This window comes from Anolis sagrei, chromosome 10 (genome assembly GCF_037176765.1).
Source record: "Anolis sagrei isolate rAnoSag1 chromosome 10, rAnoSag1.mat, whole genome shotgun sequence".
In the NCBI taxonomy this organism is placed as follows: Eukaryota; Metazoa; Chordata; class Lepidosauria; order Squamata; family Dactyloidae; genus Anolis; species Anolis sagrei.
In genome coordinates this window covers 34216409-34232496 of record NC_090030.1, presented here as the reverse complement: position 1 = coordinate 34232496, position 16088 = coordinate 34216409, and the positions used below count along the sequence as shown (strand labels likewise).

Sequence of the window (16088 nt, the reverse complement as noted above, 5' to 3'; positions counted from 1 at the left end):
GAGGAAAGTGCTGAGAGTGCCTTGGACTGCGAGAAGATCCAACCAGTCCATCCTCCAGGAAATAAAGCCTGGCTGCTCATTGGAGGGAAGGAGACTAGAGACAAAGTTGAAGTCCTTTGGCCACATCATGAGGAGACAGCAAAGCCTAGAGAAGGGAATGATGCTGGGGAAAGTGGAAGGCAAAAGGAAGAGGGGCCGACCAAGGGCAAGATGGATGGATGGCATCCTTGAAGTGACTGGACTGACCTTGAAGGAGCTGGGGGTGGTGATGGCCGACAGGGAGCTCTGGCGTGGGCTGGTCCGTGAGGTCACGAAGAGTCGGAGACGACTGAACGAATGAACAACAACAAACTATAAATCCCAACAACCAGGGACGTAGCCAGAAAAAATTTTCGGGGAGGGTTGACAATTTCGGGGGAGGGGGGTTTGAAAATTTCGGGGAGGGTTGAAAATTTCGGCGGCGGCGGGGGGGGGGGGTTGAAACCTGCCTCCTAGCTCACACTGAAGCAAAGAGCACAGCAGGGGGCAGAGCAACCTTCAATAGCCTGCAGCTCCACCCCTGTTAACCACCTCCACCAAGTCTGGCCTCCTTAATGAGAGCATTCAACACACACACCCCCAACTTGGTTGCTTCACTACTTCGGCTATTGCTGCAAGTAATGACAGTGTGAATAAATTGTCAGTATTTGCTTGAGATAGTGCTTACAGTTCTGGAGGGACTCTTGATTTTTTGCATCTCATAGACTTAGCAGCATGGGGATTTGGTTAACCAGTTAAAATTCATGAGTAAACCAGGTGTTTTTTAAAAAATCTGAAACATTTCGGGGGGGGGGGGTGAACCCCTAAAACCACCCCCTCGCTACAGGCCTGCCAGCAACTACAACTCCCAAGGTCCAGAGAATGAAAATGCATCCTGCCTATCAGATATTTACATGACAATTCATAACAGGAGCAAAATTACAGTTATGAAGTAGCAAAAAAAATTTAATAATTTTAGGGTTGGGGGTCACCACAACATGAGGAACTGGATGAAGGGGTCACGGCCTTAGGAAGGTTGAGAACCACTGCTGTAGGTGAAAAGGTTCCAGGATGAAACTGCAGCTCAACCCATTAAAAGAAGTGGGACACCATGTTGGTTTGTTTGTGTGCTGCACCCAAAAGGTGTATATAGAAGTTAACGCTAATCCCACTACCTACCTTAACACACAAGTGTAGAACCCGCTGTCTTGAACCTCCGCTGCATGGAACCAAATCGAGTCATCGTCTTTGCTCATTCGAACTTCGGAGAAGATGATGGGCTCTTCCAAGTCGCCCTTGTTCCTGTACCACATGAGCCGGAGGCCTGTGCTTTGAGCCATGCTGTAGTTAGTCCGGATGTAGCTGTAGAAAAGAGCGCATTTCACTCGGACGGGCTCGCCAGCCAGAGCCATGTACCTTTTGAGATCCACCAGCCAGTCGATGCAGCCGTCCACTGAAAGCAAAAGAGAGAAACAGGTGTGAGAAAACTCAGGGCAGAGAAATGAGACAAAACCTGATTTAGACATTGATCTTGGCAGGATTTCGCACTCAGCCGCGTGAAACTTCCAAAATCCAATAGCAAATGAGCTCATCCATCTATGCCTCTCCCTGACAATCTAGTTGAAACATGCCTAAAGTTATTTTATCACCATGGGGTATATATTGATCAATACAAGCCCCCACATTTGCAAGCCCGAAGTTGACCCAGAAGTCTGCAATCTCATTCTCGGTGAATTCTGTCTTTGCACATTCTAAAGTGGACCGTCTGGATCCACTTTTCCTGGGCTTTTGCAACCCGAAAGACAGTTGCATCTGTCAAGTAGGAAAATTAGGAACCACCTTAAAGTGTGGGGAGGCTAAATTAACTGATTTATGAAGCCATAAAGAAGACTCCAGCAAAGCAGCGTTGTGCGTCGTACGTAACTCTGGAATGCAGGAGGTGTGGACTAGTACTGATAACAGCGTGTTCGTGATGTAGCTGCCGAACAGAAAGGAAGCAGTTTTACAATGTGCTACTGTGTATAGCTGTAAATAAAGTAGATTATAGCCTAAAGTTGACTGTGAAGAGCGCGTGGGCTTTCCTTGGCAACCTGAAAGACAGTTGCATCTTTCAAGTAGGAAAATTAAGTACCACCTTGAAGTGTGGGGAGGCTAAATTAACTGATTTATGAGGCCATAAAGAAGACTCCAGCAAAGCACTCCAGCAGGGAAGCATGCGGGGAATGTGGAACTGCTTCATCAGTGTCGCAGATGGACGAGGAAAGCGACAGCTCTCCTGGCGGCCAAGAAAAAGTTAAATAGCCTCTGTGTATGTCTGTCTATGTTTGTATGTCAAAAATTGGCATTGAATGTTTGCCATATATGTGTACACTATAATCCACCCTGAGTCCCCTGCGCGGTGAGAAGGGCGGAATATAAAAGCTGTAGATAAATAAATAAATAAATGTGTGTGAAGTTTGGTCCAATTTTATCATTGGTGGGGTCAAGCATCCCGAGCTCTGAGGATTATTACCAGGGAAGGAATCCCACTGGAGCATTGCAACACACCCAAATACATGGGAGTCACTCTGGACCGTTCTCTGACCTACAAGAAGCACTGCCTGAACATCAAGCAAAAAGTGGGCGCTAGAAACAACATCATACGAAAGCTGACTGGCACAACCTGAGGATCACAACCAGACACAGTGAAGACATCTGCCCTTGCGCTATGTTACTCTGCTGCTGAGTATGCATGCCCAGTGTGGAACACATCTCACCACGCTAAAACAGTGGATGTGGCTCTTAATGAGACATGCCGCATTATCACGGGGTGTCTGCGCCCTACACCACTGGAGAAGTTACACTGCTTAGTCGGTATTGCACCACCTGACATCCGCCGGGAAGTAGCAGCCAATAGTGAAAAGACCAAGACAGAGACATCTCCAGCTCATCCCCTGTTTGGGTCTCAGCCAGCATGTCAACGACTTAAATCTAGAAATAGTTTTCTGAGATCTACAGAGACACTCGCTGGAACACCTCAGCAAGCGAGAGTCCAAAAGTGGCAGGCTCAAATCCAGGACCTCAATCAATGGCTGATACCCAATGAGAGACTCCCCCCTGGGCACACAGAGGACTGGGCAACTTGGAAGGCACTGAACAGACTGCGCTCGGGCACCACGAGATGCAGAGCCAACCTTCAGAAATGGGCCCACAAAGTGGAATCCTCGACATGCGAGTGCGGAGAAGAGCAAACCACTGACCACCTGCTGCAATGCACCCTGAGCCCTGCCACATGCACAAGGGAGGAACTTCTCGTGGCAACACCAGATGCACTCCAAGGGGCCAGATACTGGTCAAAGGACATTTAATCAACTACCAAACTCACACATTTTGTATTTTGTCTGTTTGTTTGCTTTGTTCTGTTAGAAATGTAATATAATTTGACTGGTTGTCCTGACACGACAAATAAATAAATAAAATAACTCAAAAAAGTAGCAAAATGCATTTAGATCGATATTTTAAGATTTAAGTATCTTTAGATACTTTGAGACGGAATTTGCAGTGCACTGTCTCAAATGCAATAAAGTAACAGCGATCGTAAAGATAAATCAAGTCTGGTAAACTGTCAATGAAACAACCAATTAAAACCAATCAAATACAAATGGAGTCAAAAAAAGGAAAAAAATAATTCTTTTTCCAAAGCCAGAACTGCTTAAAAAAAAATAGAAATATGTATAACAATACCCTCCCCTTCCTCATACTTGGATATACATTAGACTTACAGATAGACTTATGTTACTAACAAAAACTCCATAGGGTTGTTGTAGGTTTTTTCGGGCTATATGGCCATGTTCCAGAGGCATTTTCTCCTGACGTTTCACCTGCATCTATGGCAAGCATCCTCAGAGGTAGTGAGGTCTGTTGGAGTTAGGAAAAAGGGTTTATATATCTGTGGAATGACCAAGGTGGGACAAAGAACTCTTGTCTGTTGGATACTCTCACAACCACCATGTCAGACTACACAGAGAAGCCACTGAAATCCACAAGCATGTGGACAATTTCATCAGAAAGGAGGAAACCATGAAAATGAACAAAATCTGGCTACCAATATTTAAAAACTCTAAAATTACAACAGCAAAGCAACAGAGAGTAAACAATCAGGCACATCTAATCACTTCTCAACGAAAGATTCCCCCAGGCACCAACAAGCCACACCAGGAGCTCCAAATTTATTTGCTTTGTATTAAATGTTTGTTAGCAGTCCTAGGTTTCAGGGACTCTGCAGATAGGTGGCTTCCTTTGGTTGCAGTCGTAGGGCAAGTCACCTGTCCATCATCGTTAAGTTTTGGTTCCGCCCCTTGCTCAGAGCAGTTGGGAAGGGAAGGAAGCCATTTTTAGTTAGTCTCAGCAAGGAAAGCTAATGTACAGGACGTGTGCAAGCTTCCCCTGTACAAAAGCTTCAACCCTTAAGACTTTCCAGGGAAAACAGTCTTAAGTGTCTCCAAAGATTTCCAGGGAAACAGCCCTAAAGACCAAAGAACTCCAGCTGGAGAATATCTAAGCCTTTACTGGTAGGTTCACTCGGTGCTTCGAGACACAGTTAGACCCGGTAGCGGAGCCCACATCAGTAGCATGACTTCCCTGGATCTAGACACTAGGCTCCTCTTGATGCAGGCCAAAATCCCATTGGCTTTTTTTGCTGCCACATCACATTCCTGGCTCATGTTTAACTTGTTGTCCACGAGGACTCCAAGATCTTTTTCACACGTACTGCTCTCGAGCCAGGCCTCATTGTCCCCCATTCTGTCTCTTTGCATTTCGTTTTTCCTGCCAAAGTGGAGTATCTTGCATTTGTCATGATTGAACTTCATTTTGTTAGTTTCGGCCCATCTCTCTAATTTGTCAAGATCGTTTTGAATCCTGCTCCTGTGTGAATACCAGCACACAAACTGATTTGAACCCAAGCCTAATAGCTTGAGGCTGAGGCAAAACCTGGGATGGAGACTAAGGTGTAGTTATTCGTGGGTTCAAGGAAGAAACCTTTTTAAAAAATGTTTAGTCTATTCACATTTAGGAGAAGCAAAGGTCTCTTTTTTCAGTAGTTCAACTTCCAAAAAGCAAACTAGGCCCATACCTCACTATTACACTTAAGACACAGAGAACGGAACCAAATATAACTCTGAGGCTGATCAAAATTCATCTGAGCTGCTCAAAAGGAGAATTAAAACAAGTTGATAGCCACTTCATGTTAAGAAGTGAAACCAATGAAAAAGTGATCGTTCCAAATTTCGATGTAATCACCGCACGCAATTATTAGGGGAGCTTGCTGGGTTTATTTGTTCCTCTCCCGTGCTTCTTCCCTTCCACCTCCAGATGTGTCTTCCTTGATGAATAATTCAGATGCTTTCTGCTCCACCACTTGACCCTATCGACCAATTTAGTGATTACAATTCGCTGCTTGAAGAAAATCCGAGACAGCATGCAAGCTCAACATCACACCTTCCTCTCACATTTTCCCACCCTCCAATTAGCTATGTTTCATGAAATGTAATGATATGTAGCGGTGACAAAATCCACACCAGGTCCAATTTTGTCTTCGAGATAGCTTGGCACGTTACTCTTTGGAAACCAATTAAGGCCTAAGCTTGCGTGGATATCTACGCAAGTGAGTCTGCAGAGCACGTTTTCAGCACAGTCCTCATTCTTACAAGGCAAAGAATCAGATCAACATTGGATGTATTGTATCATATTACACTTTGGTCACAAGCAGGAAGAAGTCCATGTGCAACAACACAACAAAGAGTGTCAGTCCTCACTGCCACATTAAGTGCTTCCTTGGAAATAGAAATGACAATATGTTATTAGGCATGGTTAGGTCTAGTCGTAATCTTCGTTATTCGGAATAAAATCAGAAAGATTGCCTTTATGAAGTGATTTTGAACTTTTTTAGGAAACCCTAAGTCCCCTTCCAAAGCTAGTCTCACCATTTTTTTCCGACTAGGGAAGTTAGTCAGAAATGATTCAGCTTTTCCCGGCTTCTGGTCCCTGACCTCGGCTCAAGCCAGAGAAGCCAGTTATAAACCAGAGAAGAGTGAATTAAATTTCCTCCCGTTTGCTTTTCCTGCTTCTGGCTCAAGCCAGAGAAGTGAGTTATAAACCAGAGAAGGGTGAATTTCCTCCCGTTTGCTTTTCCCTGCTCCTGCTTTTTCCCACTCCTTCTCAAGCCAGAGAAGTGAGTTATAAACCGGAGAAGGGTGAATTTCCTCCGTTTGCTTTTCCTGCTTCTGGCTCAAGCCAGAGAAGTGAGTTATAAACCAGGGAAGGGTGAATTTCCTCCATTTGCTTTTCCTCGCTCCTGCTTTACCCACTCCTTCTCAAGCCAGAGAAGTGAGTTATAAACCAGAGAAGGGTGAATTTCCTCTCGTTTGCTTTTCCTGCTTCTGGCTCAACCCAGAGAAGTGAGTTATAAACCAGAGAAGGGTGAATTTCCTCCGTCTGCTTTTCCCCGCTCCTTCCCCACTCCTTCTCAAGCCAGAGAAATGAGTTATAAACCAGAGAAGGGTGAATTTCCTCTCATTTGCTTTTCCTGCTTCTGGCTAAAGCTAGAGAAGTGAGTTATAAACCAGGGAAGGGTGAATTTCCTCCGTTTGCTTTTCCCCGCTCCTGCTTTTCCCCACTTCTTCTCAAGCCAGAGAAATGAGTTATAAATCAGAGAAGGGTGAATTTCCTCCCATTTGCTTTTCCTGCTTCTGGCTCAAGCCAGAGACGTGAGTTATAAACCAGAGAAGGGTGAATTTCCTCCGTTTGCTTTTCCCCGCTCCTGCTTTTCCCCACTCCTTCTCAAGCCACAGAAGTGTGTTATAAACCAGAGAAGGGTGAATTTCCTCTCGTTTGCTTTTCCTACTTCTGGCTCAAGCCAGAGAAGTGAGTTATAAACCAGGGAACGGTGAATTTCCTCCATTTGCTTTTCCCCGCTCCTGCATTACCCACTCCTTCCCAAGCCAGAGAAGTGTGTTAAAACCAGAGAAGGGTGAATTTCCTCTCGTTTGCTTTTCCTGCTTCTGGCTCAAGCTAGAGAAGTGAGTTATAAACCAGAGAAAGGTTGAATTTCCTCCCGTTTGCTTTTCCCCGCTCCTGCTTTACCCACTCCTTCCCAAGCCAGAGAAATGTGTTATAAACCAGAGAAGGGTGAATTTCCTCCCGTTTGCTTTTCCTGCTTCTGGATCAAGCCAGAGAACTGAGTTATAAACCAGAGAAAGGTTGAATTTCCTCCCGTTTGCTTTTCCCCGCTCCTGCTTTTCCCCACTCCTTCTCAAGCCAGAAACGTGAGTTCTAAACCAGAGAAGGGTGAATTTCCTCTCATTTGCTTTTCCTGCTTCTGGCTCAAGCCAGAGAAGTGAGTTATAAACCAGGGAAGGGTGAATTTCCTCCTGTTTGCTTTTCCTGCTTCTGGCTCAAGCCAGAGAAGTGAGTTATAAACCAGGGAAGGGTGAATTTCCTCCTGTTTGCTTTTCCTGCTTCTGGCTCAAGCCAGAGAAGTGAGTTATAAACCAGGGAAGGGTGAATTTCCTCCTGTTTGCTTTTCCTGCTTCTGGCTCAAGCCAGAGAAGTGAGTTATAAACCAGGGAAGGGTGAATTTCCTCCTGTTTGCTTTTCCTGCTTCTGGCTCAAGCCAGAGAAGTGAGTTATAAACCAGGGAAGGGTGAATTTCCTCCATTTGCTTTTCCCCGCTCCTGCTTTACCCACTCCTTCTCAAGCCAGAGAAGTGTGTTATAAACCAGAGAAGGGTGGATTTCCTCTCGTTTGCTTTTCCTGCTTCTGGCTCAAGCTAGAGACGTGAGTTATAAATCAGAGAAGGGGGAATTTCCTCCCATTTGCTTTCCCCTCGCTTCTGGCTCAATCCAGAGAAGCCAGTTTTAAACCAGAGAAGGGTGAATTTCCTGCGTTTGCTTTTCCCCGCTCCTGGAGTAAAACAACTACTTTCAAAGTAAAGACCACCCAATGAATCAGGAAATAACACTTTCAAACCATTAATGAAAGGATTCGGAAGTCCCAATAGCTCAGAAATTGGTTTAGCTTTGAGCTTCGATTGGCTCTCTCAATCTTGTCCACAGGGGACAGGCACTATCTTCATGACTGTATTTTGACTAATGGGGAAATCCTTAACCTCTTATCTGGGCAGTCTGTCTTTGCCTCTGTTGGTGTGGAGCCCCTACACCCAGTACCAACTGCTTCTGGCTGCCACGAGTGGCCCTTACCATACAGAGTCCTTTGTAGACTTCCAGGGGAAAAGAAGGTGTTCGGGATTCAGTGATGGCAGGCTGAAGTGCTGTGGGACTGGATTCCCTCAGCAAAGGAGCTGTAAGGCTGTAAAATTCTCAGCAAAAGAGCTCTGCTGAGACTATATCTTCCCGGCCAAGCTGTAAACGATGAAGCTTTCTACAGGAGCTGGTTTTATGTCCTGTATGAAAGACTTTTCTGTGTGGACTGACCCAAAATGGCTCCTATTCCCTCCAAAACCCAAAAAGGGGGCGGGACTAGGGAACCTAATGATAATTGACAAGTCATAGATCGAAATAAATGCAAATTAAGGAAAGCCAGCTAACTGCAAATGCACAGAACCCCAATATACATGCAACACTCAACAAATGGAAGGAGAGGTTGGAGCTCCTGGTACAGCCAGACCAGAACAGGGTCCAAAAGGATTCCCAGACTCTTGACCAACGATGACGGGTGTAGTGCCTCGCCATCCAGGGTAGGCAGCTGGAGATCCCCACTGCCCGGTTGACCCAGCCATAGGATCTCCGCCTTTGCTGGATTCACCCTCAACCTGCTGGCATGCAGCCATCCAGTCACGGCATCGAGGCACTGATGGAAACAATCGGGTACAGAGTCCGGTCGGTCTTCCATCTTCAGCACCAGCTGAGTGTCATCAGCATACTGGTAACACTCCAGCCCAAAACCTCGAACCAGCTGAGCAAGTGGTCGCATATAGATGTTAAACAACAGAGGGGAGAGAATGGCCCCCTGAGGAACCCCACAAGAGAGAGAGGGGGGACCTCTCAGAGGCCAGGCCTCCCCTCTCCACTCGCTGTCCACGGTTGTGAAGAAAGGAGGGGAGCCAGTTTCAAGCTCTCCCCCTGACTCCAGCAACAGCAAGGCGGTGGGTCAGAAGATGGTGGTCGACTGTGTCCAATGCTGCTGTGAGATCCAATAACACAAGCAGCGGCGACCCCCCTGGTCAAGCTGACATCGAAGGCGATCCGTGATAGAGACCAGCACAGTCTCTGTCCCGTGCCCCGCACGGAAGCCGGACTGGAAGGGATCTCGTCCGGCTGTGTCGTTTAGGAATTGCTGCAACTGCTCCGCTGCTGCCCTCTCCATCACCTTGCCCAGGAACGAGAGATTCCTGGGCAAGGATTGTATTGTTACTGTACAAAGGGATTGTTTCTGTTATCGCAGTCTTAGAACCGCTTTAAGAGTTCCCTCTCCCTCTTAATGACTTTTCTTTAGTCACTTTAAGCTCCTCTCAAATCCTTTCAAATCCTGGCTTAGACGACTAATTTCCAAATCACAGCATATTAAATTTAATTACACTGCGGTCACTTGAACCAAGGGAGTGAACCACATTCCAAATGCATTTCGCATCGTTCTGCTAAATTTCCATTTCTAAACCCTTGTCATGTAAAGGTTTTGAGAAAGGTTAAGTTCAAGAGAGAGCAGGCATGGCCCGAAACCCGATAACAGCTCTATGGTTGAAATAAATGCAGTAATGAACCATTAATTCCTTTTCCGCTCAGCAATTAAAATATTAAAATGAAAAGTCTGGGAAAAAACTCAAACACAGTGTATGTGTAGTTGAAAAAGGCAGGAACGTATTTTTTTTACAACTCTACAATGCTCCATAGATGAAAACAGCAATCCTCTTGTACTTGAGGGCAGAACTGCAACCTATCCAGTGGCATCCGCACTTTGATCCAGACACAGCAGAAGGAAAGAGATGGAATCAAAGGCCTTTCCATCAACACCGCCAAGAAACCAGATCCATAAGTCATTTAGTAACAGCCACTCCATTCAGGGGCGGCTCGTCCATTACGCGAAGTAAGCGGTTGCAGAACACTTTTTTTTCCCAGGGGCGCAGAGGCGACTCTGTAAATGCCCCTCGACTGCCACTTGAGGAGCGCCCCCTCAGCTCACAACAGCCCTCGCAGTCCGGGGGGAGCCTCGGCTTCCTTGCCTCGCTGCCGGGCGATCCTCTTCCCAAAGGGGCCGGGCCCTTGAGCCTCGCCTAGCCCCTCTCGTTCCTGCTCCACCCGGCCACCGGGTGCGCGAGCAGAGCCGGCGCTCAATCGTTCTCCGTGTTTGATCTCTTCCCCATGACCGGCTCCCTTTCCCGATCCCCCGGCACTCCACCCGCCTCCTCTCCTCTCCCCAATCCACAGGTGGGCCAAGGGGCGGAACCGCCGCGCCTGGCCCACTTCGGGTCCGGAGGCGTGTCTGAAGACCCCAGCGTGCGCACCAAAAGTCGCCTCTTCTCCTGACTTTCTCTTCAGCCATTGGGACCAAGACAGAGAGAGAGAGAGAGAGAGAGAGAGAGAGTCCCTCCGGCTGGAGGTATCTCCCACCTCCGCTCCCTCCTTTGTTTTTGCGCCTATCTTCAGGAAAGGTGGGCAACCAATCATCTATATATATAAAAATGCTCTGGTCATAATGAGTTCCTTAGAAACAAAAGAACCAATGAACGAAATCACACCAAATTTGGCAACCAAATGTCTCACAACACAAGGAGTGACCATCACTCAAAAACTGATGATTTTGTCATTTGGGAGTTGTAGTTCACCTACAATCAAAGAGCCTTCTGAACTCCATCAACGATGGAATTGAACCAGACTTGGCACACAAAACTCCCATGACCAACAGAAAATACTAGAAGGGTTTGGTGGGCATTGACCTTGAGTTTGGGAGTTGTAGTTCACCTACATCCAGAGAGCACTGTGGACTCAAACAATGTCCACAGAGAGCACTGTGGACTCAAACAATGGATCTGGACCAAACTTGGCACAAGCACTCAATACGCCAAAATATGAACACAGATGGAGTTTGAAGGAAATAGACCTTGACATTTGGGAGTTGTAGTGACTGGGATTCACAGTTCACCTACAAAGAGCATTCTAAACTCCACCAATGATGGAATTGAACCAAACGTGGCACACAGAACTCCCAAGACCAACAGAAAACACTACAATGGTTTGGTGGGCCTTGAACTTGAATTCGGGAGTTGCAGTTCACCTACATCCAGAAAGCACTGCAGATTCAAACAATGATGGATCTGGACTATACTTGGAACAAATATTCCATATGTCCAAATATGAACACAGATGAAGTTTGAGGGAAGTAGACCTTGATGTTTGAGAGTTGTAGTTACTGGGATTTATAGTTCACCTACAATCAAAGAGGATTCGGAACCCCAACGATGACAGAATCGGGGCAAACTTCCCACACAGAACCCCCATGACCAACAGAAAATACTTAAGGCCATCCAGTTCAACTCCCTTCACCAGGGCAAAAAAAATGTAATCAAAGCCCTCCTGACAAAGAGTCATCCAGCCATAGATATAGATAGATAGATATGATTCATATACACACACATAGTATCATAGATTTGAAAGGGACCCCTAAAGAAGGACTATTATATGTTCCATGTTCCAGAGTAGGCAAACCAGACAATCTCCACATCAACACTGACAAAGAAACAACAAGAAATTAGGCTTGGGTAACCACGGAAAAAATTGGTTCTAAACTCGTTTCGTTTTTAGGGGGCCCTTGCGTTTCGTTTTTTTTTTAATAATTCCGAAATTTTCCTTTTAGAAATTTCGTAAAATTACGAAATTTCGTAAAATTATGAATCAATTCGTTAATGGTGGACGAGATTGCGCAATATGCTAAAAAAAACCTCCAAATGGGACAGGGGGAACTCCTGAAGCTTCCCTCTCCCTCTGTTGTTGACTGTTGGTGTGATAAAACAAACAACAACTATAAAACTTGCACCAGACATGCGAAAATAATTACGAAATAATTATGAAATAATTTCGAAATAATTACAAAATAATTACGAAATAAATTGAAAAAATTGTTTCGTATCTTAGTTACTCCTCACACTATTCCTGCATGGCTCAATATTGGATCGTTAGCTGATTTAAATACGAATTAATAACAAATTACGAAATTAACGAACGAATCCGCCCAAACCTACAAGAAATACTGTTTACCCACAAGCATAAAGACATCACATATATTAGAAACCAACAGTTTCTCATTACTTTATTTTTCAGATCACCAGATAGGGCCACAGCAACGCATGGCAGGGGACAGCTAGTTGATATATATTTTCTGTTCGTCATGGGAGTTCTGTGTGCCATATTTGGTTCAATTCCATCATTGGTGGAGTTCAGAATGCTCTTTGATTGTAGGTGAACTATACATCCCAGTAACTACAACTCGCATATGTCAAGGTCTATTTTCCCCCAAGAGCACCTCAAGAGCACCCCTGGGCAAAATCAACTATACCGCGAATGCTTACTTTGTGTAATGGTTGAGCCGCCCCTGGCTCTGAGTCCCCTGCGGGGTGAGAAGGGCGGAATATAAATACTGTAAATAAATAAAGTAAATAAACAAAGACACAATGTAGTTGCAATGAAATGCAGCCTCTGAACCTTTTAGCTCACAGGGGAAATGCATGTTATGGGTCGTTTGCAATCTGAACCCCCCCCCCCTTTTTATAGCCCTGACCCCCATACAATCACACCCAAAAACCCCTGAACCCTCCAGACTTCTTCAATGCACTTTTGAAGGCTATTTTTCACAGTTTTACTATTTTTGAGTGGTGTACTTCACAGTTCAGTAACTGGAACATGTTTTATTGAGCCCTAACCTTGCAAATACCACTTCCAAAAAAAGACGGCAAAGAAACAAACAGCGAGAACGCAAATTAAGAAGAAGATGTTTCTAAAAACCAACAAACCCTGGAAGGCAAGGAGACCTCAGCGTGACCTTATGAAGGATGAATATTTCTTTCCAATGCAGCTTGTTTGTACAGCTGATTAAAAGTAGGTTTTAAGGTTGACATGAGATCTCAAACACGGATGACCCTTTAGATCCAGAAACAAGCAAGCTATATTTGTCTCCATTCTTGCTTGAATGGTAGACGTGGCCTTAGTTTGTGTAAACAATGTCTGCTTGATTTGACATTTAGGGCATTGCTTGTCTTGAAAGCATTCCTCTGGTTGCGTTCGGAAGGAGAGACCAGGAACAATCCTTTATTTCCATGTCATTTCGCCATTCACTGACATGATTGTTATGATAACTGACCTTTTATACAACCCTCATCAAGTCCAGAATCCTGGATAGAAAGAGAACAAGTGCCATGATTGAAACCAACTGAGCAGAATGGAGAAGGGCTCCATTCAGAGGCAATAGGAAACTATTTCCGGATGCCACTCCATTCTAGCCATGTCAGATGCATAAAACATGTTGTACACCCCAAAAGATGTGCCGAACCCAGATTCTACCCTTGGATGGAGAGAGATCACAGTTCACCGTGGAGCCGAGAACACTGACTTTCTGGACGACACCACTAGGCTTGCTTGATAAAAAAAAAATTGGCAAACTTTTAATCATATAACAATGGGGGAAAGATGACCTTCGAAAAGTCCTTCTTCCCCCAACTCATTTTTCTTTCAAATCTCTCCACTAAAGACATTCACTCAAGTCTTCCCCTTTGTGCTCTATCTGACTGAAAGAAGCATTAAGTGATCAATGCTTATCGCAGACCCATCTCAAGACAATAAAGTTGGCTTCTCTGGCAGGCCAGTTCCAGACTCAATAAGCCTCTAGGACATTAAACTCCATAATCCACTCAAGAATGCATTGTCACCCCACACAAGATTGCAAGGTTTAACGAAAATCAGAGTGACCGGTGTTGGAAGTGTAGGAAGTGCAGAGGAACATTCATGCATATGTGGTGGTCCTGTGAGATAGCAAAAACCTATTGGAAAGAGATCGCAGAGATATGCCAAAAAGTGCTAAAAAAGAGAATACCATTCAAACCGGAAAGCTACCTCCTAGGGATGACAGACATAAATTGGAACACCAACGAAGATAAGCTTTTCACACACATGATCACAGCAGCTAGAATTGTATATACTAGGATATGGAAGCAAGATATTAGGCCACGGGCAGAGGAATGGTCGCTGAAAATCATAGATATAATGTGCATGGACAAATTGACATATATACTAGCTAAAACACACAATAAACACATGAAGAGGACTGACTGGACACCCTTGAGTACCTGGCTGAGAGAAAACAAAGTACCTATAACAACAGAGTGACAACCCCAAAGTGCCTACAGTAATAAAGCAATGACATCAATGACAATAACTATAATAAAGAAACCTAAGCTATATCGACCCACTACCAAGATAAAGAAGAAAAAGAAAGAAATACCTGTTGGAAATATTTATATGAAGAGAGACGGAAGAATACCCCTCCCCCCCCAAATGTTTTCTACCCCCACTCATGTACCCCATCCTCACCCCCCCCGGCTTTCCCCAGCCATTCCCTCACCCCCACCCCCCACGTCTTTCCCTAACTACCCTCCCCCCTTAAACCCCGTTTTTACTGTTGTGAAAGAAAAATTACTAATAAAAATTTATACAAAAAAAAAGAATGCATTGTATCCCTTCGTCCCACCTCCCTCCCTTCCGATTCGCTGGAGCGTTGAGGCAGCAGGAGTCTCCTGATTGGTTCTGGCGCACTGCAGATTGGCCCTGACGCATGGGGGATGGCCAAGCCTCCTCCCAGCTGTTTCAGCCAATCCCGTTAGAGCCGGGTGAGAGGGGAGAGCGGGAATTTTGAAACTCACAACTCTGTATTTTCTATAAAAATGGCATTTATTTCTGTAACCACATGCTCTGCTTGACGAATGATCGTGGCTTTGCATCCTTTTCAACTGAATGGCTAATAAACCTCAGTGGCACTTTCTTCAACTTTGGTGAGATTCTTTTGGGGAACTTGGAGAAAATAAATTGCTTAAAATTAGGCTTCTCTTTGCTCACCAATGTAGCGATCCCTCTTTGGTAGGGCCGCAGGGTCTCTCCTCCTGGGGTAGACCCTCCTAAAGTTCCTATTGACTTCATTTCCTTCTCTTCCCTTCCTTCCCCTCTTTTCTTTCCCTTCCTCTTTCTCCCTGTTCTTCCTTCTCTGCCGATTCTTGGACTGCAGCTCCTATCAGTCCTCCAGATTGATCTACCTATGTATCTATCTCTATCTTATCTATCTTATCTGGGGGTTTGGCTCTAAAGTCAATTCCAATTTTCACAGAAAAAAATGTTGAAAACTTTTTGAAATTTCCAAGACTCCCGAATCCTTTTGTTAATGGTTTGAAAGTGTTATTTCCTGTTTCATTGAGTGGTCTTTACTTTGAAAGAAGGAAATTCTTTCCTTCTCTGGTTTAAAACTGGCTTCTCTGGCTTGAGCTGAGGCCAGGAAATTCCTTTCTTCTCTTGTTTAAAACTGTCTTTTCTGGCTTGAGCCTAGGCCAAGGACCAGAAGCGGGCAAAAGCTGGATCATTTCTGATTCACTTCATGAGTTGTAACAAAAATGGCAGGAAAAGCTTTGGAAGGGCAATGGGACTTCTGGTTTTCTTAAAAACTTCAAAATTGCTTTGAAAGGGTAAGTTTTCTGAATTTATTCCGAATTACGAAGATTCCGACGGTACCTAACTATGCCTAGACACCACCTAGACCAGTGTTTATCAACCTTCCTAATGCCACGACCCCTTAATACAGTTCCTCGTGTTGTGGTGACCGCAACCATAACATTATTTTGTTGCTACTTCATCACTGTAATACTGTTAAATCGTCATGTAAATATCTGATACCTGATACATCAAAGGAAGGAAGGAAGGAAGGAAGAGAGGGAGGGAGGGAGGGAAGAAAGACAGAAAGAAGGAAAGACAAAAGGGGAGGAAGGAGGAAAAAGAGACGTAAGGAAAGAAGGAAGGGCGGAAGAGAAAGGTGGAAAGAATGAA

General features: G+C 45.0%; 1 protein-coding gene across 1 annotated transcript in view; it reads right to left on the bottom strand.

Annotated features, from left to right (window-relative positions):
- The window catches only part of IL1RAPL2 (interleukin 1 receptor accessory protein like 2), a 975615-nt gene that overhangs the window by 444469 nt on the left and 515058 nt on the right, over positions 1 to 16088 (bottom strand). The window contains exon 3 of the mRNA XM_067471687.1: positions 1198 to 1471. Within this exon, the coding sequence (XP_067327788.1) occupies positions 1198 to 1471 (274 nt within the window). The remainder of the gene's footprint in view (positions 1 to 1197; positions 1472 to 16088) is intronic.